Source organism: Grosmannia clavigera (genome assembly GCF_000143105.1).
Source record: "Grosmannia clavigera kw1407 unplaced genomic scaffold GCSC_97, whole genome shotgun sequence".
NCBI lineage: Eukaryota > Fungi > Ascomycota > Sordariomycetes > Ophiostomatales > Ophiostomataceae > Leptographium > Leptographium clavigerum.
In genome coordinates, this window is record NW_014040560.1 from 822,224 (window position 1) to 842,294 (window position 20,071).

Sequence of the window (20,071 nt, forward strand, 5' to 3'; positions counted from 1 at the left end):
TAGACGCACTGGCCTGATTGCCAGGTCACGCGGCACCGTCCCAATGATCCTCTCTCTTATCGTCTTATCTGCCCGTCACTCGTCCGTCACCGAGAGTCCGTCCCCCCCTCCACATCTTGTGACCCAAAAGCACAAACCCCCCCCAGCCCCCCGGTCAAAGCCCGTGTTCAAGGCTGCCGTGCTATTCTTCACGCATGCAGTCCACCGATGATGTGACTCAAAGCCTTTCGCTTTCTTCGTGTGCGCTCGCTCTGTCTGCCTCTGCTTCTGGTTGAGACGGCATCGCATCAACAAACAAGGACGCGTCACGGCTGAATATATCTCCATATCTTATTGCGGCGCATCGCGCTCTGTCGCCGCACTTGTCGCATTTGTCGCAATTGTCGCACTTATTGTCCTATATACATTGAACTCGCACAGTTTTCCATCTTGACTCTATCTTGCATCGTGCACCTGCTCGTCATTGCGTATCGTTTACAACTTAACATCTTTGCTATGCCTGCCACCCTGGCGGTCGAGAGCTCGTGGCGGATGGTGGACGGCGAGCACGACAGCTTCGACACGTCGGTCGTGCCCCTCGAGGACGACCTGTTTCTTTCGAGCGGCCAGCCGTCGCAGGAGTCGCAGGAGTCACAGGAGTCGCAGGACGACGACATCCAGACGTTTCTGCGCCGCGCTGAGGATGACGACGACGACCCGCGCGTGCTGCTGCGGTCGCCCTTCCAACCGTCGCTGCCGTCGTCGGTGCGGCAGAGCCCGCTGGCCAGCGGCTGCAGCGGCCACAGCAGCAGCAGCAGGACCGACCGCCTCGACCACCAGGCTTATCGCACGCCTGAGCCGGAGTTCCACATGCCCAGTGTGGATGTGGGCGTCAATCACAGGGGCAGTCCTGCACAGAGAGACAGGCCGTCTAGCCACTGCAGCAATCAGACCGTTTTAACCGCAGCTACAGCAACTAACGCCACTACTAAAACTACTACAATTACCACAGCTAAAACTACAACTACAACCTCGTCACCCAAAACCACTCTTCGCCTCCCGTCTGTCGCCCTCTTCGTCGCCGTCCTCGTCGGCTGCGGCACCCTCTTTGGGCCCGGGGGGCCAGCCAACAGCACGGCGCGGTCAATCTACGCAGAGGCCGTGGTGCCCACGTGCAGCATCCCGGCCGTAGCCTGGCTCAACCTGGACGTCTGTGCCCCGGCAAGAACTGTAGCTGAGTCAAGGGCGGGTCCGGCGCTGGTTGAGAACGCCATCGACAACTCGACCACCCACGACGACGACAGAAGGGTTGGCGTTCGCAAGAGCGGTCCTACGTGGAGGCCCCGTGGCAGCCAGGACACGAGCAGCAGCAGCAGCAGCACCGACAGAACCAGCAGGACCAGCAGAACCAGCAGAACCGACTCCGGCAGTCTCTCACGCGATGCTAGCAAACTGATGCGCGTGCAGACACAAGTGGCGGCCGTGGTGCGCGACCATGTGGCGGCAAGCCAGGCATCTGGCGGGACGACCGCCCAGGAGACGTGGCTGCTGGCGCGGGCACGCACCAAAGACCTGAGGTTGGCCCTGCAGGCGGCCCAAAGCCGGCGATCGACGGCGGCGGTGATGGCACCATCATCGGCCGTGCCACCGTCAACGTCGACGCCATTACCCAGTCGTGAGGCGCTCCTGCTGCTGGAGCTGGACGAGTACCTGGAGGCAGCCAAGGGGGTATCGTTGGCGCTGGCGCGCTTCCAGACCGGCGCGGGGGCGATGGCAGCTGACACGTTGGCACACGCGACGCGGCGGACGCTGGTGCAGCTGCGACGGATGGGACAGACGGGCAAGGTGGGAAGGATAGAGGGAGAGGGCGAGATGGAAGGAGAGGAGAGCTGGCTGCCACGGATGTTGAGGCTTGGCTCTTCGGGCTCGTCCGCCAGGAAGAGGTCTGGCAGCAGCAGCAGCCGGCACGCCCTGGTCGAAGCGTACCGGCGACACGCAAACACGCTGGTGACGAAGACGGGCTGCCGGGTGAACGAGGCCGAGGCGGTACTGACAGCTCTCGAGGCAGCGGGCATGCATCTGGAGGCGGTGCAGGCAGTAGTGGCGGGTCGACTCGACGAGCTGACAGGGGTGTCTCGGGCGGAGGCAACCGGCCCAGACCGAGACCGAGACCGAGAAGCAGACACAGACGCAAACGTGCTCTGGCGGTTGCTGGGAGCCATGCTTCGGAGTGCGGTCGGATCGGCGACCGACAAGGCGTCCCGGGCTCTTCAGCAGTGGGAAGAACACGCGGCACAGCTGCAGACGGTGCGGGAGCGACACGACGCGACGGTGCGGCAGACGAGCAAGGTGCTAGACGAGCTGGCAAGCCTGCGAGGCACGCTGCAGCAGCTGCAGGGTCGGTTTGCGGGAGAGGACTCAAGGCCAGATTTGGGGCACTTGGGACTGGACTTGCGGCTGCACATGGACATTATCGAGGCGGGGATCGAGGATCTGGAGATGGTGTACAGAGGGTGACGAGGTGTTTGCATTGTGTGTATGGGTTTTGCTGATCAGCAAGCGATCAAGGCGTTGAGGATGAGCTGCAAGGTAGGGAAAGCTGTATAGTAGCTGTATAGTAGCTGTCTGGAATTTATTGGTATTAACGGAAGCCGGCGACAGCCAGGCTGAGATAAGAAGGAACGAGGCGCCAAGTGTGACAGCGGGCTTATCAGGAAAGAGCACTGCGGGGTGGCTTAGATACGTACGAATACTAGAATCGGAAGCTCTTCTCACCTTCTCACCAACACAACCAGACGTGACAAGATGCATCTCATTCCCAGAGAGGTGGACAAGCTTGTGATCTCGCAGCTCGGATTCGTGGCGCAGCGACGGCTGGCGCGCGGGTTGCGGCTGAACCACGGCGAGGCAGTGGCGCTGATTGCGAGCAACCTGCAGGAGCTGATCCGCGACGGACGACACAGCGTGGCAGACCTGATGGCGATAGGGGCGACGATGCTGGGACGGCGCCACGTGCTGCCGTCGGTGTGCTCGACGCTGCGCGAGATCCAGGTGGAAGGCACGTTCCCGAGCGGGACGTACCTGGTGACGGTACACGACCCGATCAAGACAGACGACGGCGACCTGGCCCAGGCGCTGTACGGGAGCTTTTTGCCGGTGCCAGACGCGAGCCTGTTTCCGCCACAAGCAGCGGAGGAGTACGAGGCAGCGGCACAGCCGGGCGCGGTGGTGGTGGTGCGGCAGCAGGCGGGCGAGACGACGAAAGCGCTGCCGATGCTGCGGCTGAACGAAGGCCGAGCACGAGTCCGACTGGCGGTGACCAACGGCGGCGACCGACCGGTGCAGGTGGGCAGCCACTACCACTTTATCGAGACGAACGCACAGCTGCAGTTTGACCGGCTGGCAGCGTACGGGTTCCGGCTGGACATTCCGGCCGGCACGTCGGTACGATTTGAGCCAGGCGACACGCGCACGGTCACGCTGGTGGCCATTGGCGGAAAGCGGGTAATTCGCGGCGGCAACAACCTGGCGTCGGGGCCAGTGGACCTGTCGCGGGCCGAGGCCATCGTGGCGAAGCTGCAGGAGGCTGGATTCGCCCACGCCGGCGGGACGGCCGAGCCGCTGGGCGACCTGGGCACGACGGTCTTGGATGGGGCACAGATGAGCCGGGCAGCATACGCGGCCATGTTTGGGCCGACGACGGGCGACCTCGTGCGGCTGGGCGCGACAGCGCTGTGGGTGCAGGTAGAGCAGGACCTGACGGCAGCACACGGCCGCGGCGACGAGTGCAAGTTTGGCGGCGGCAAGACGCTGCGCGAGGGCATGGGCCAGGCATCCGGACGGGCCGACGCCGATTGTCTGGACCTGGTGGTGACCAACGCACTGGTGCTGGACTGGACGGGCATCTTCAAGGCCGACATTGGCATCAAGGGCGGCGTGATCGTGGGTCTGGGCAAGGCTGGCAACCCGGACGTGATGGACGTGTCGCCGGCCTGCATGGTTGTCGGCAGCTGCACAGACGTGGTGGCGGCCGAGGGACGGATCGTGACGGCCGGCGCGGTCGACACGCACATCCACCTGATCTGTCCGCAGCAGGCACAAGAGGCGCTGGCGGCCGGGGTGACGACGCTTTTGGGCGGCGGTACGGGGCCGAGCGCGGGCACCTCGGCGACGACGTGCACGCCGGGCGGACACTACATCCAGCAGATGCTGCAGGCCGTCGACGGACTGCCGGTCAACGTGGGGATCACGGGCAAGGGCAACGACAGCGACGAACGGGCACTGCGCGAGCAGGTAGCAGCAGGTGCATGCGGGCTGAAGCTGCACGAGGACTGGGGCTCGACGCCGGCAGCGATCGACGCATGTCTGCGGGTATGCGAGGAGACGGACGTGCAGTGTCTGATCCACACGGACACGCTCAACGAGAGCGGTTTTGTCGAGAGCACGGTGGCGGCGATCGGCGGCCGGACCATCCACACGTACCACACCGAAGGAGCCGGCGGCGGCCACGCGCCCGACATTATCAGCGTGGTCGGGCTGGCCAACGTGCTGCCGTCGAGCACGAATCCGACGCGGCCGTACACGCGCAACACGCTGGACGAGCACCTGGACATGTTGATGGTGTGCCACCACCTGTCGCGGGCCATTCCCGAAGACGTGGCCTTTGCCGAGTCGCGCATCCGGGCCGAGACCATCGCGGCCGAGGACGTGCTGCACGACCTGGGTGCCATCAGCATGCTGAGCAGCGACTCGCAGGCCATGGGTCGCTGTGGTGAGGTTGTGCTGCGCACCTGGAACACGGCTCACAAAAATCGCCTGCAGCGCGGCCGCCTGCCCGAGGATGCCGCCACCGATGCCGACAACTTTCGTGCCCGCCGCTACGTCGCCAAGTACACGGTCAATCCGGCCGTCGCCCAGGGCATGGCTCATCTCGTCGGCAGCGTCGAGACCGGCCGCCTCGCCGACCTCGCCGTCTGGGATCCCGCCTGGTTCGGCGTCAAGCCGGCGCTCGTCCTCAAGAGCGGCCTCATCGCCTGGGCCCATATCGGCGACCCCAACGCTTCCATTCCCACCGTTCAGCCCGTCCTTGGTCGCCCCATGTTCGCTCCCCTCGTCCCGGCCGCCTCCGTCGCCTTTGTCAGCCAGGCCAGCATCGACAACGGCCGCGTCGCCTCCTACGGCCTTCGCAAACGCGTCGAACCCGTCCGCCGCTGCCGCGCCCTCACCAAGAACGACATGCGCCTCAACGACGCCCGTCCCGATGTCAAGGTCGACCCGGAGGCGTACACCGTCTTGGCCGATGGCCAGCCGTGCATGGCTGCTCCGAGTGAGACCTTGCCGCTGACTCAGCAGTATTTCGTGTACTAGTGGTTGTGTTGTGGTTGTATACTCTGGTGTATGGCTAGTATTGTTGATCTCGTTGAAAAGCGACCTCCGACTGAATGCAAATCTAAACGAATCATCACTGATCAACACGCTACAACATCAATAGTCAAAATCATTGGTATAACACCTATTTTGCTCAGACAGCTCCTTCCCAGACTCCTGCCCGCTCCTGCCCATCTTGCTTTTGTCTCTCCTTCTCCCAGAAACATACACGACAAAACCAAAGCAGATCGTAAACCAGCAAACCCCAGTCGTCCCAAGCCAGAGAGAGAAAGAGAGAACTCGGTAAAATCCCATACCCGCAACAGCGCAGACGCATCGAAATCGCCATCAGACAATAAGAAATAATTGAAAACAATGCCACAAACCAGTTTCGCCGCCTCACACGCCGTCGCCCCAAGCCTTGTCGCTTGCTTGCTGTCACCGTCCGTCTTGTTGCTTCCGTCTTCCGTTTTCCGTCTTCCGCCTTCATGGCTGCTCTGCTCCAGACTGCCGTCCGGCTCGGCCAGTCCGCACGCCCTCCATCACCCCTCCTCTCCCCGTCTCCTCCTCGCAGAGAATAAAGACACAAGATAATTGTACAGGCAAGAGGAAGCCGAGGCCGCAAAGAGTGTCATGGATCGGGCATGTGCATACGTGTATGCAAGCAGGATCGGGTGCGTGACAGACAGGCTAATCGCGTCCCGTCACTTTCATTTCAGACTCTGAAGAGAGCAGGATCAATATTTGGATCAGCAACAAGAACATCCGAGAACGCCTAACCGCTCTTAGCCTTCTTGCGTCCGGACTTCTTGGGCTCTGGCTCTTTCTCCTCAGTTACCTTGGAGGGTCGCTTGCGCTTCTTGTCGGGGCTGGCCGGAGTCGCCACCTCTGCTTCTGCACCAGGAGTCGCCGTCTTCCGCTTTCCAGTCACCTTCTTCGCTGACTTGGGCGTCTTGGCTGCCGGCTGCTCCTCTTCCTCTTCCTCTTCCTCCTCCTCGACTGGGCCAGCCTGGAGCTGCTCCGCAATCGCCTCTTGGTCGTTGCTGGTGTCCACCTCCTTGCTAGTCGGCATCGGGATGTGAAACTCATCGGCATACCTCAGCGCCTCCTCGTCCGTCATCAGACGGGCGTTGCCATTGCCAGACTTATACGAGTGCACCCGTGCATTGTACAGCCGCAGGTTGTATTGGTATGCCCGGTCCCAGCCCTGGCCAATTAGTATGAGACAGACAGAGAGGCGAAGATAAAGAGACAAAGCACTTACACCCTTGTCGTGCGCGTTCATCGTGCTCCACCGACGCTGGCCCTCCTCCTGGACGGCACCTTTCGGCGCCTCCACCCCCAGATCGTTGGCAATGATAGGGCGTGCCGTCTGCATGTACAGGAAGTACGGCGTCAACGGTCGCTTAGGTGCGTTGGGGTCGTGTGTGCGCTTCTTCCGCTCCTTCTTCTCCTCAACCGCCGGCTGCGCTACAGCAGCCATCGGCTGCAATAGCGGGCCGGGGTTCGGCAGCAGGTTGATGGCATTCTCAAACCCTGCAAACTCGGCCGGCTGCTCCAGGTTGGTGCCCTCACCAAGGAGGAGGTTGGTCTGGCGCAGGTAGTCCGTCGAGAACGTCTTCAACAGGTCCTGGATGGTAGACAGACGTGCATATACCTGAAGCAAGTTAACAACCGTACTGCTTTGTCGTTGTCGGTCTTCTCTACTCAAACTTTTCGATCGGAGAGGATGCAGGCGCGTCACTGGACTGCGTCTGAGATGCAAATGCAATCACAACAAGTGCCGGCAAGCACCGGGATTTGCAACATGATATCGTTTCATTGCATCGGGTGTCACAAACCGGGCGGTTTGATGTAGATTGAAATGTGGTGCAGTGATGATGTGAGATTGTTTGCTGATCATGAAATGAAAATGGGGAAATGTGAGGCTTTTTGGTCGCTGCATAGGATGCGGCACACTTGAAGGAGCCGCCAGCGTAGGCTGTAGCATAAACGCTGTCATGCCGGTGTGGAGATTGAGGAGTGCATGGGGAGATTGGTGCGATGGGGTAAAAGCAAGAGCATGAGACGTGACAGATAAGGAATGGTAACGATGAGGCCGGCTTTCTTGGGCTTGGGCTCGCCGGTCGCAGATGCCCTGTGGCCCTGGACGTTGGGAGGAAATACGATGGGAGGGGAAGAAATGCAAGTGAACAAAGCAGAGAGAAGAGCAGGACAGGGCAAACGGGCTGCAGACTCACCGAATCGCGAACTCTGATAAAGTTGTCGACGTCAATGACCTTGGCCGGCACGTCGACTTTAGCAGCCTCAGCGAGCTGTTTCTTGGATGGACGGGCCATTTTTGTGTGTTGGTTGTTGTAGTTGCTGCTTGGGTCCGTTTACCGATAATGCTGTCGGTTGACTCCAGGCCGGTGATGCGCTGAAGACGGGCAGTAGTCCGAGACGATGGCTGGATGCGCGACGATTTAGTTATTTGATGCTGGAGAGCCTGCGATAACAAAGGGCAACACAGAGGGGATCAGAAGAAGATCAGAAGAGGAATCAGAAGGAGGGGGGGAAATTGGGCGCACGCGAAGGGGGGACTGGGGGGGCTGTGCCAAGTTATAGGCGGCTGGAAATCCGGGCGAGGACGCGCTGATTTGTTTTGGTTTATTTTTTTTTCTGTGGGTGGTTTTTTCCTCTTGTCATTTTATTCTCTTCTTAGTGGGTGTGGGCACCACCCGTCTGCGAGTGTATTTTTTTTATTCGCATATTGTTTTCGCGCAGGGCGCTTGGTGGGCGGTAAACTGCCCATATCTTACTAGGGTAGGTGCGGCAGCCACGGCCGCACCCCTGTCACTGCCTGTCGTTTGCCTGCCCGCCTAACGAGTTCGCATCTTACCTCGCTTTTTACTGCCCGTTTCTGCCTGCCCGTTTGCCTTGTCGCCCCTGCCCCCTTCTGTGCTCTACGTCTGTCCACTTTACGTCCTCGCTCTTTCCGCCGCATCAGCACCTTCCTGTACGATACGTTATTAGTACTGATCTGCCTCAGAACAGCCGCTATTCCCTCGCGCCCTCAGTCCCTCTTTCCCCCCTCCAGTGCGCCCCGTCGCAGATCCGCCCGCCGCGCACCACATGATAATGCGCGCTACACGCTACACTCGCTGCTGGCTGGCTGCTGGGCCACGCTGGCCACGCTGGCTTCCTTTTCTGCTACTAGTGTGCTCTGCCTGCAGCACCTATCGCTGCCCCATTCGCATACCACACAGCAGTAAGATACTTCGCAGGCGTCTCATCTGTACTTGGGTACCTGGCTGCAGCTGGTGTCGCATGCTATGTCACGAGATTGCCCTCTTCTCCTCTTGCACGCCCACCCGCTCGCAGCAGCGCATGTGTCGGCGCCGGCCTGCAACTCTGGCCATTTTTCGCCGTCGTCGGGCGGTCGTGTTTTGTGCCAGGCCCGCTGGAGCGGACGCGATGCGCCGCGACAGACGGCCGTGCTGTTCTGGATGGACCAGAGTTGGGGCATCTAGCAATGTCGCGCCGGCGCCTCTGCAAAGTATCTTACCATGTGCTTATTGGCCTTGCTACTACGGGCCGTTTTAACTACAGATTATTACTGATTGCTTGGGTATCATCCGGTCGTGTCACACTCAATACTAAATAATTTAAAAATACTCGCCAGCGCTCGTTGGGGGCCCTGCCCAATGAAAAAGGACCTCTGAAGGCCCAAACGGTTGGCTAAGAGGGGGGGGAGAGGGGAGGGCGGAGGGCGGACGCCTGTTCCGGGTGCTTGTGATACGAGCGCTGCGTCTGCTGCGCTTCCCGCCATTCCTGAAAAATAAAATTAAAAGCAGGACAGAAATGGTGGTGGGCTGCCTTTCTGCCTTTTCTCGGCCGCCCAGCCGCTTACTGATTGCAGCTCCTGCCTGTCCTCTGGCGCCATTTCGGGCTTAATCGGAAAAGCCACCATGCAATCCTTGCTGCGAAAAGGCGCTGCTGGGGCTTGTAATTTCACTAAAACACTCCAGCCAGTCAGTGGCAGCCCCAGCACCCACTCGCGTCTTTGTAACACTCTCCGTTGCCGACAGTGGTCCCCCTCCCCCCTCTTTTTCTCTTCTCTGCCCGCGCCCCAGGAGCCGCTGCTTTTCCGATACCCAGGCATCCCCCGCTCTCTTTCTCGCTGACCTTCAGCGGCGAGCTCGCAGGCCCGCCAGAGACTCCCGCTTGCCACCCATTTTCAGGCTGCCAGCCTCCAGAGAAGGAAAAACGACAGATGTTCACAGCATCTGGGCGGCTATGTATCTTACCTAGACTGCTGTTGCCACACACTTACGCCAGGCCCAAACCCCTTCTGGCGGATCGACGCCGCGCAAAGCACAGAAGTCTCTGCGACTGTCAAAAAAAAACCACTCTACAGAAAGCGTCCGGCCAGGCGCGCCGCCTCGGGCCCCCATTCTGGCACCTGTCGCGTCTCGTCTAGGGCGTAGAGGTTTGAGCAACGCGGGTAAGACTACAGAATACAGCTTCCCACAAAATGCAGTGCTGGGTCGGAGCGGCTTTCCCCACGGCTTCAACCCGGCGAGGCAGGAAGTCGCGCAGGCGCATCTGTCGACGCTCACCTCGAGACCGGACGGTAGGATATCATGGCACATTCAGTCCGCCCGTGATGAGCATGTAGCGAACTGCACATCCCTCTCGAGGTCCCAGGTTTGGCTGCTTGAGCGCGCCTCTGGCTGATCGGCTCCTCGGCCGCAACATGGCAGGATCATGTGCATGTGAGTCGCTTTTATCAGCATGTCTGACGTCCAGACCAGTTCGTGGGAGACAACTGCAAAGCTCCATGCGTATTCCGGGTCCTCCTTGCCTGGCTTTCAACCGCGTCGTTGCGTCATAAGTCGAATAGTAATGATGGGCGGCAGCGGCAGGCTGGCACAGACAACACAGGAGCACATTCCGTGCCTGATAGATAGCCTCTCTCTCCCCGATGGACATTGCAGCTCAGCTTACGTATACGAAGTACGGCTGAAGGTATAAAAAAAAAAGCAAGAACGGGTTAGACGATGCAGACAGAAGCAGCAAGCCGAACGGGTGGAACAGAGACAGAAACAAAAACCGTTGCAGGACGCGGACCGTTTTTAGAGTCGACCTAGCTGAGCTGGTCTGGCGTCGGCACGAGCCGAGTGGCCACCGGAAAATAAAACAGAAGCACGCGAAAGTAAAGCGAGGGCGCATCAGCGGTGCTGCCGGCTCTTATTTCTCGCAAAACTCTTCTGGTTCTGCCCTGTCTGCCTCGAGGGTGGATCACGTGTCTGAGGACCGAATCGAGATACAGGTCGCCCAAGCAGGCAGCATTGGCACAATGCTCCTCAGCAACGGCGATACTATGGACTGCTGTTTGCCTGGACGTTCTCGTTTCTCGTATCGGTGATGGCGGTCTGTCCCCGTGGTCTAACCTGGACCGTTCAAGTAACTGCCTTTGGCTGCATTGCGGTCTGGGCTGTGCTGTTTTCCCACTTCTCTCCTGCAGCAATTACGCGTAACGCCCACCGCTCGTGTCACGATACCAAAGAAAACACTACTTGTCCCCGAATCTAGGACCGTGGGTTGCCTAGGCTGGTTCAGCTTGCAAGTGCACGAATGGCCATAGTTTGGCCGTCGTGCCCCTCTCTGCGCGTCAGGTCATCATCGCCAAAGTAGGAAAGAGGGGTGCCCCGTTCCTTCTCTCTTGGCATCTTGGCACTGTCACGGCAGGAGGCCACCAGTCCTCAATCTCGGATTATCTTTGCTCAAGCTCAGTCTCTAAAAGCGTCTCGTATCCTATTTTTTCCACCTCTTTTCCCGACACATCTCCTCCTCCTCGATCCAAAACTCGTTATTCTTCCACTCTGCCGAGACGAGCTATACGCTTCCAGACCCAGAGCTTCCGTAATTTTGTTCCGCACCGGTAAAGAACCCCACCGCGAGCTCTTCTCATGAAGACACATTGCTAATCTGTCGGCAGCAGCATACGAACGCAAACTGCCATGCCCTCTCTCAACCCACCTCCCCTTCTCATAGGGGCTTTCGTCTTCCTCTTGCTCATCGGCCATGTGCACGCCTTTGGAGCCGGCAACATTGCCGGCATATCCAAGGTCGAAGGCCAGAATTGTCGGTGTACACCCGAGAAGCCGAGTTGAAGTCGTCCTTGCTAACCTTTGTCTTGACTCAGGGCGCCATGGTGACATTGAAGACACCCTCTTGAAGCTGCTCATGGCCCGCGCCGTCGGCGGCAAGAAGTTCGACAAGCTCGCCGTCTCTCGTGTCTACTTTGGCAACTGGCTGCGCGACTACAGCCAAGCCATCGATGTCGGCACCGTCAAGGCCGTCTCCTCGGAGGCCATCCGCCTGCTGCTCTGTGTCCTCGGCTTCCTGACGTTTGGATTCGGCTCCAAGGAGTTTGAGGTCACTGCTGACCGCCTTGGCTGCTACCGCCCCGAGGACCACATCGACAACCCCAAGAACTATGCCGACAATGTCGATGCCCGCCGCTATGATCGCCGTCTTCGCGGCCCCGTCAACGAGCGTGTGGAGCTCGCTATCGATCCCGAGACCGGAATGAAAAACTACATTGCCAATGAGCGTGCCAACATCATGACCAGCGCCTACCACGTTCGCAAGCTATTCGGCCGCTGCATTGAGCTGGGCCGTTCTTACCGGCGCTCGAAAAACAAGGCAGATTTCTACGAGGCCCTGCGTCTTTTGGGTACCGGACTTCACTGTCTAGAGGGTATGCATTCAAAGCCCACATCCCTGCCCCCCTTCCCAGTATCACCCCCGCTAACCTGCCTAGATTTCCTGGCCCATAGCAACTACACTGAGCTTGCCTTGATTGAGATGGGCGAAACTGAGGTCTTCCCCCACGTTGGCCGCGACACAACAATCCGTCTCAGAGGTGCCAGGCACCAGGTGTATCCCTGTATCACGGGAACTTTTGGTGGTGTTGACTTCTTGCACTCTGTCACTGGCGAGGGTATGTGTCCCTGCCTTGTTGTCGAGAGATGTAATTGCTAACTTCGCATAGTGTCCGACAAATTGACCCAGAACGAGATTCAGGAGCTGGAGGGAACGTTGCAAAACGGCCAGAACAGTGACACGAGCGCCCTGCGCAACCTTCTTGACATGTTTCCGAGTGGTCTCTTTGGCGGCGGCAGCAAGACGCAGAAGCTGGACAACATCCAAAACAACGCCAACGCGGCACAAATGGAACAGATGACTGTGTCCCCACTTGAGCCTGAGGAATTTACGAGGCACATCCAGTTTGTCTTCAAGCAGATCATGCCAGCCATTGAATTCCATGACGAAATCATCAAATCGATCACCGAGGCCGTCGAACAGATCCCTGTACTGCCCAAACTTATCGAACAGCTAGAGGAACAGCTTTCCGTCTTTGTCTTCTCGATCATTGCTCCCTTTGTCATTCCTATCATCCACCAGGTTCAGAATGAACTGAGTACTGGCTCGTCCGAGATTATCCAGAGCAGCCAGGCCGAACAGCTCATCGTGTTTAACGACGATTACTGTACCGACCCAACCCATTCCATGCTGTCCAAGGACCACTTTAGCAACGTATGTTCGCTCCTTACGCTGCTCGTCTTTGTTGCATTCTCTTCTAACCCGATCAGATTCTCAACGAAATCGCTGGCCGCACCGCCAGTAAGGTGGTGGCTTGGGTAGTGCCACAGCTCATGGATGCTTGGGATAACGACTCCATCGACGTGAACCGTACACTAAACCGCATCGTCAACGGCGTCTTGCATCACCCTGCCCAACGGGCCATGGGCGAGGACGGTGCCCAAGATGGCCGTGCTCTCATGTTCCAATCCGTTGAGGAGTGGTGGCAAAGTATGCCTGATGATGAAAGACAGGACTACCGCAACAAGCTATCTCGCAGAGGAGTAGAGCGTGGCGAAAACCACAAAGAGGGTGTTCATGACACGGGACATGGCTGTGGACATCCGCTTAGCATGCAGAAGACCTATGGCGGAAACTCGGACGATTCACCGGAGGACCGCATCGCCTCCGCGGCGGCCAGTGCCATTGTCGGCGGCCTCACCAGTGGAGTCTCGAGCTTTGTTCAGCAGCAGACTGGCCTTCAGCTTTCAGAACAGTCAGGCGGCAACCAGTCGAGCTTGGCCGGTCTGGCTGGAGCATCCGGACTCGGGGGCCTTCTAGGAGCGGCCAGCTCTTTCCTAGGATCTGGCTTTCAGCAAGCTTCCGCCCCGTCGGTTAGCAGTCGCCGGGATGATGATGGGAGCTACAGCCAGACATATACGCAATACGGCCGCACCGAGGACGGAAAACGATACGCTCAAGCTGAGTATACGCGTACTGATTATCCCGACGGCGAGGAGCGCACCGACTACCGCCGCTATGAGCAAGACGAGGAGGGCCGCGGAGGGCGGGTTGTCGGATACGGCTTCGAAGAGCGGGCTGAGACTCACACAACTCACAGCAACACCTATGAAGAGCGTGAAGAGCGCGGATGGGCAGACGGTAGGGGGGGGTACCGTGAGGAGAGAGAAGAAAGGTTTGGCGAGGATCGAAGACGAGATGTCTCGAGCGGAGACGAAGGCTGGCGCCAAAGGCATGAGCACGGTGAAGAAGACGAAGGGCGGGGCGGCAGACGGAGCAGCGGCAGACGGAGCCGGGAGGATCGTGGATGGGAAGACCAGAGAGAGGAAGAAGAGCCGTCTAGACGTGGCGGACGGTCGAATGTGTATGGCGAAGAGTATTCTATACCGCCGCAGCGCTCCGATGAGGAAGCACGCGCCGGCTTCTTTGATGGGATCGTGCGGGAAGCGCGAACCATCTTCGACGATGATGAGGTAAAACATGAGAGACACCATGAAGGATGGGGTTGCTAGAAACCCACATTAGAGGGGGAATACGAGAGACGTCGAACGATGAGTATAAGTCGAGATTAGGGTGAGACAATCCAGAGCATATATCGGGCAATCAAGACTGATCAATTTATACTGTGTCACTCCACTGGGCTCTTCCTCTGATTGGGCTTTGAATCTTCAGAAGAATCTTCAGAATACAAATTATGTGGTTCGATGAGTGTAACCGAGTACCGGTGGGCAGGACGTAAGATGGCAGGATAGAAGAGTTGATTTACGAAGGCCGGGTAGATGAATGGCAGAATGTCGAAATGAGAGCCAAATCCAAGGATTGAATTGTACACTTTTTTTTGTAACTTATTGATGCGGCGGTGATGCATTTCATTATTTTGCTATCTGTCAACTACAGCGGTCGAACGGGAAAGTAGGGGGGGCACTAAAGGGTAAAGAGTGCATATGCGAAGTAGTATGTTGATGAAAGCCGTACTGCTAGGGGCAAGTCAAGTCTAAAGATAAAACGAACAGAACAACAGTCTCGGGTCTTTCAGGGGCTTCGGATGCAATCTTGCTATCACATATTGTGTTACTAAGTTTCAGTTAGGCGTATCACATTTCAGTCCTATTAAAAGAGTTGGTAAATGTTGGAAATAGAGCAGTAAATGGCACCAGACGTCCCGATCCAAATGGCAGATGACAAAGACGTTGAAAGAGCACTTGTTGGTTAGAGGTACATAGTATTAATTTCCGTATATCAGACGCATGGCATTGACTTCATGTATAGAATTCTGCAGGAATTGTACAAAAAGCGAGGAAATTACGTGTTGTAGAACAATTACATAGATATACGGAGTAATCGGTAATCATTTCTTCTGTATCTAGAGCACAAAGCGGTCCAGCGAGAATTGACAAATCGTCTGTCTGGAAACGTACATATCAAGCAAGACAAAACTCACGGCCAAGACAGTGAGAGACTGTGTACTCTACTTGGGAGTCGGCATAGCTTCTGTATTATTGCTAATATATAATAACCTGATACTTAGAATACTCTGTGTTTGTTGGCACGTAATATATGCAGATTCTTCATTTTGTTTATTGCCTCACTGATACAGGCTGCAACTACTAGAAAAAAGCGTGGTAGCGACCATGAGCAGCTCTGCAACCAGGAACTCTGTGTCTTCTGCTTGTAGCTACTCATTGCGCTGGAAGTATCAATTTCGCCAAAAGCTCATGCTAGACGGAAGGTAGCCAGTGTCTTATAAGCGAGATCAGCAGACAGTCTTCCACGTACGGCCATAGATACTGGAAAGCACGGGATCCCGTCCGCTCTCCCCTAGTTAAACCAGTAATCGGCGGATTAGTAGTTGGGTCGGTGACGACCAGCGAATACCCGCTGCTGTACGTTTTTGTTCCTTTTTCTCTCATGGGATTTTTTTCTCCCTTGAATACGAGCTTGTTGTTGCCTTGAAAGCGGAGCCCGGGCGCTATCTAGCTGTAGGATTGCCGCTAGGGGTGTAGTCAGAATCTGTAAGTCCGGTCAGGACATTGGCTGGAGCTCTCTATTGCTGTGCTCTACGCAGTGAATTCCGTCTGGGGTCAAACCAGCAGCAATCTCGGCCAAAGGCGCATACGAAGAGGCAATGATGCTTGCAGGGATGGCCTTGGATGCCGAACCAAGAGAAAGCTGGATATTTATTCACACTTTCTGGCCTCCAGGTAGTCTAGACCAGCCTGGACTCGAGCTGCTCGCCCTTGTGCCAGCGGACAATGTTCTCGACCTGCAGCTCGTACCATTTCTCCAGCGCGACCCGCTCGCCGTAACCGGTGTGAGGCGTCAGCGTAACCCGGCTCCGGCCGTCCTTGCCCCAGGCCGTGGTGCGCCAAGGGCTGTCGGCCGGTAGCGGTTCAATGTCAAAGACGTCCAGGGCGGCGCGGTTGATGCTGCCGCGGCGCAGCGTGTCCAGCAGGTCCTCCTCGACGACGATGGGCCCGCGCGACGTGTTGACAAAGATGCTGTCCTGTTTCAGCAGCGCCAAGTCCTTGGCCGCAATGAGGCCGCGCGAGCGGTCCGACAGCACGACGTGCACGGCCAGCACGTCGGCTGTGCGGAAGAGGCACTCACGGCTGACGGCCAGGAACGTCTTGGAGCCGTCGGCAGCCTCGGCCGGCAGGCCGGCCTGAACGGCAGCCTCATCGGCCTTGGCCTGCGTCAGGTTGGGGCTCCAGGCGAGGACGCGCATGCCAAAGGACTGATGCAAGATCTTGGCCGTGCCGGCGCCCAGACGGCCGAGACCAACGGTGGCATACACCTTGCCGGACAGACCAAAGACGGCCGGCCCTGTCTGCCAGCCGCCCGTCTTGACGGACAGGTCGTCAGCGGCCACGTTGCGCGCCGCTGCCAGCAGCACGGCGATAAAGTGCTGCACCGTGCTGTCGGGGCCGCCAGCAGGCCGCGCCGCCGCTATGGTGCCGCCCACGGGGATCGCCTGCTTCCGGAAGGCTTCCAGGTCCAGAGACAGGTTGCGCGTGCCCGTCGTCAGGAGCAGCTGCAGGTTGGGCAGCCTCTCGATGAGCGCGGCCGGAAAAGGAGTCCGCTCTCGCATCGTTGCTGTGGACAAGGTGAGCAGAGAGCAGGGAAAACGAAAGAAAGGGAGAGTCGGCATCCTGGCATACAGATGATCTGGAACGGCTCCAGCCGCCGGACCAGCCTGTCCTTCTCATCCTGGGTCGTCTTCGGGTGACCGTACGGCAGGATAGTGTCCTGGAAGATGGTGACGTCAAAGATGTCGGGGTCCAGCTTCTTGAAGTAGGGCTCGGCCGTGGCCATGTAGTCGTCGAGGACGGCGACTTGGATGGGTGCCATTTCGACAGAGGTTGCGCGAAGAAAAAGAGGAGACAAACGGCCGGTTGGCAGACATCGTATTGACCTCGGCGAATTCGAATTGGCCCAGGAAAAAGCCAACGGCCAGCCGAAGACCCCGCAATCGTGCTGTCTGCGGAATGGTGCAAGACGCGAGCTCAAAAGGGTAATCAGCTTTCCGGTCGGATTCTTGTTGTGGAGACCTCTTCTGACAGCTGCCGCTTGGAGATGCTGAATAGAGAAGTGCATGTGCACTTGCCGATGGAAAAGGATTAAATGCCGCTATGGAGGCAAGACACAGTCTCGACTGGGGTGGGCACTGTGGATCCGACCGTGACGTAAGACAAGTGCAAAGTAGTGGGGGATAGCCAGTGGATGGTGATGGAGAAAAATGTCCGTAATCATACGATGCGCCGGCCGTCTGCTCGTTGTGCCTTGGTAATCTTACAGGGCCTGTGCATGGCTTGGACCACTTGCGAACGGACGTCAGTGATCAGAGGTAGAGCTGGACGGCGCGCCCTTGCAATTTTCAAGGGATGCCGGGATGGAAGTGCCGGATGCTAACGTTGCCTTGCAGTGAAGAAAATTTCGCCAAATAGGCAATAAATCTGCCATCGTTCCAGACGCCGCGCTGGCATGAGGAGGACATGGTCCGCATGGGGTCGCACGCGCACGAGTAGAGACATATAAGAGAGACCCCACGTCCGGGTCACGATGTTCTGATACGCTGGACATTGCTGTTTGGGGGGTCGTCCAAGAGATTTTTTACTCCGTACACCCTCTCCCTGACGCAGCAGCAGCTGCCTCTTTATTCGTGGGACCGTCACCTAGCCAGCCAGCCAGTCCGTCATGACGAGACGAGATCCGAAGCAGACCAATGCCTATCTCGTGGGCGGGGGCATTGCGTCTCTCACGGCGGCCGTTCATCTCTACTACGATGCCGGCGTGCCGGCGACACAAATCCACATCATCGAGGCTGCCCCGGTGCCGGGCGGGTCTATGGGCCAGTCAAGCGGCACCGACGACGACACCTGGAAGAGCGGCTACGTGATTCTGGCTGCCCGCAAGCTCAACTTCTCCTACCGATGTCTGTTCGATACGCTGGCCAAGGTTCCATCGATGCGAAATCCCGGCCTGACGGTGCTCGACGACGTCCGTGGCATCATCGACGAGGACGACGACCTCGTCGAGGTGCGAGCGGCAGACGCGAACGCTGATGCAGCGGCAGACGCAACGGCAGACGCAGCCAGAGCGGCACGCAGGCGCACCCGAACGAACCACAATATCGACCACAATATTGCCCCGTACAGCAGCCACGACGACGACCGCAAATCAGCATCCTCCTTTCCCGCCCGTCTTGTGGCCTCTGGTCCCGACGGGCCCGAGATCGTCGACGTGCAGAAAATGGGTCTGCGGTCAGAAGAAAAATTGGGCCTATTGGGCCTGATCCTCGAGCAGGAAGACTGCATCGGCGACGGCCAGATCCAGACCCACTTCAAGCCCGAGTTCTTCGAGTCCAAGTTCTGGGATGTCTGGGCCAGCCTGTACGGCTTCCAGCCGTGGCACAGTGCCGTCGAGTTCCGTCGCTATCTGCTGCGCTTTCTGCACGAGTTCTCGCACATCAGCACGTTGGAGGGCATCGACCATGCGCCCCTTAACGACTATGAGTGCATCATACAACCCCTGGGGCAGCATCTTAAGAGTCTCGGTGTAGACTTTCAGTATGGTGGGTTTTTCGTTTTTCGTTTTTCGTTTTTCTTTTTTTCTTTTTTTCTTTTCTTGTTCACATCTTGAAACATTGTCACATCAGATCTGACCAGCGAGCAGAGACGCAGGTATGCGAGGTCAAGTTCGCACCCGGCGACAAGGTTCACGTCAGCGAGCTTCGCATCAAGCGGCGGGCCGACGCCACGGACAGCGCCATCGTCATCGGCGACGCGGACATTGTGCTAATCACGTTGGGCACCATGACGGCCAGCATGCGCTTCGGCACCGACAGCAAGCCACCACCGCCGCTTCCGAGCCAGGAGGCCGTCAACGCAGATCCGGGCCCAGTCTGGCGCTTCTGGGCGTCGTTGGCCGACCCAAACAAGAACCCCCACCACGCTGAGTTTGGGCGACCGAAGCATTTCTACGGCCACATCTCCAAGTCGTCGTGGCTCTCGTTTACGATTACGCTCGCGGGAACGGCCACGTCCGTGTTTGATCACTTGAGGGAATGGGCCGGGTTTGAGAGCCCGGAAAGGCCGGAAAAGCCGGACAGGGCCGAAAAGGCAGGCCCGGGTCATGCGGCCAGCATCTCTGGCGACAGCAGCTCCGACAAAGACAGCTTCAGCAACAGCAACGGCCCGCTCATCACGTTTCGCGACAGTCCCTGGATGATGTCCATCACGATGCCGCACCAGCCGTATTTTACCGGCCAACCCGACGACGTGTGCGTGCTGTGGGGTTATGGGTTGTATCCGGACCAGGAAGGCCTGTTTGTGCAGAAGCCCATGATGGCCTGCACGGGCGCCGAGATCTTCTCGGAGCTGCTGGCCTACCTCAACATCCCGGCACCACAGCTGTGGCAAGGCAGTGGCAGCGATCCGATGGCCACGACCGGCTCGGTGACGACGATCCCATGCCTCATGCCGTTTATTGGAGCGCCCTTCCTCACGCGCACGGACGGCGACCGGCCACGCATACTGCCAAAGTCGAGCGACAACCTCGGCCTGTTGGGGCAGTTTGTCGAGATGGAGCGGGACGTGACGTTTACGATGGAATATTCGGCCAGATCAGCCCAGACGGCCGTCTACAGCCTGATGGGGTTGGATAAAAAGGCACCCGAGGTGCATCGCGGCGATCGAGACGTGCAGGTTCTCGGCAAGATGCTCATGACCATCATGAGTTAAGTGTAAGGTGCAGTAGAGAGTAGGACACAATAAAAGTACGGAGTACTCCGTACATATGGAGATGTTCAATTATTGCGGGAAAGTAGGATGATCAAAAAGTTATGACAAGAGTG

At 58.1% G+C, this 20,071-nt stretch overlaps 6 protein-coding genes across 6 annotated transcripts; 4 read left to right on the forward strand and 2 right to left on the reverse strand.

Moving 5' to 3' along the window:
- Window positions 1-495: 495 nt before the first annotated feature.
- On the forward strand, window positions 496-2,496 carry CMQ_4449 (uncharacterized protein; the record flags this gene model as incomplete). Its single annotated transcript, XM_014312605.1, has 3 exons — window positions 496-744; window positions 820-1,287; window positions 1,447-2,496. 3 exons carry the CDS (start codon window positions 496-498, stop codon window positions 2,494-2,496), a joined length of 1,767 nt encoding a protein of 588 aa, XP_014168080.1.
- Window positions 2,497-2,784: 288 nt separating this feature from the next.
- On the forward strand, window positions 2,785-5,346 carry CMQ_4376 (urease ure; the record flags this gene model as incomplete). The annotated part of the gene is made up of 1 exon (XM_014312532.1): window positions 2,785-5,346. One exon carries the CDS (start codon window positions 2,785-2,787, stop codon window positions 5,344-5,346), a length of 2,562 nt encoding a protein of 853 aa, XP_014168007.1.
- Window positions 5,347-6,121: 775 nt separating this feature from the next.
- CMQ_4658 (hmg box protein) lies at window positions 6,122-7,685 on the reverse strand (the record flags this gene model as incomplete). The annotated part of the gene is made up of 3 exons (XM_014312814.1): window positions 6,122-6,553; window positions 6,611-7,003; window positions 7,587-7,685. 3 exons carry the CDS (start codon window positions 7,683-7,685, stop codon window positions 6,122-6,124), a joined length of 924 nt encoding a protein of 307 aa, XP_014168289.1.
- Window positions 7,686-11,351: 3,666 nt separating this feature from the next.
- Window positions 11,352-14,231, forward strand: CMQ_4353 (nima-interacting protein; the record flags this gene model as incomplete). Its single annotated transcript, XM_014312509.1, has 5 exons — window positions 11,352-11,475; window positions 11,537-12,094; window positions 12,158-12,337; window positions 12,389-12,933; window positions 12,990-14,231. 5 exons carry the CDS (start codon window positions 11,352-11,354, stop codon window positions 14,229-14,231), a joined length of 2,649 nt encoding a protein of 882 aa, XP_014167984.1.
- Window positions 14,232-15,925: 1,694 nt separating this feature from the next.
- On the reverse strand, window positions 15,926-17,067 carry CMQ_4737 (d-isomer specific 2-hydroxyacid dehydrogenase family protein; the record flags this gene model as incomplete). Its single annotated transcript, XM_014312893.1, has 2 exons — window positions 15,926-16,812; window positions 16,878-17,067. 2 exons carry the CDS (start codon window positions 17,065-17,067, stop codon window positions 15,926-15,928), a joined length of 1,077 nt encoding a protein of 358 aa, XP_014168368.1.
- An 846-nt stretch (window positions 17,068-17,913) lies between these two features.
- Window positions 17,914-19,958, forward strand: CMQ_4267 (myosin-cross-reactive antigen family protein; the record flags this gene model as incomplete). The annotated part of the gene is made up of 2 exons (XM_014312423.1): window positions 17,914-18,785; window positions 18,875-19,958. The coding sequence occupies 2 exons, from the start codon at window positions 17,914-17,916 to the stop codon at window positions 19,956-19,958; spliced, it is 1,956 nt and encodes a 651-aa protein (XP_014167898.1).
- Window positions 19,959-20,071: the final 113 nt, after the last annotated feature.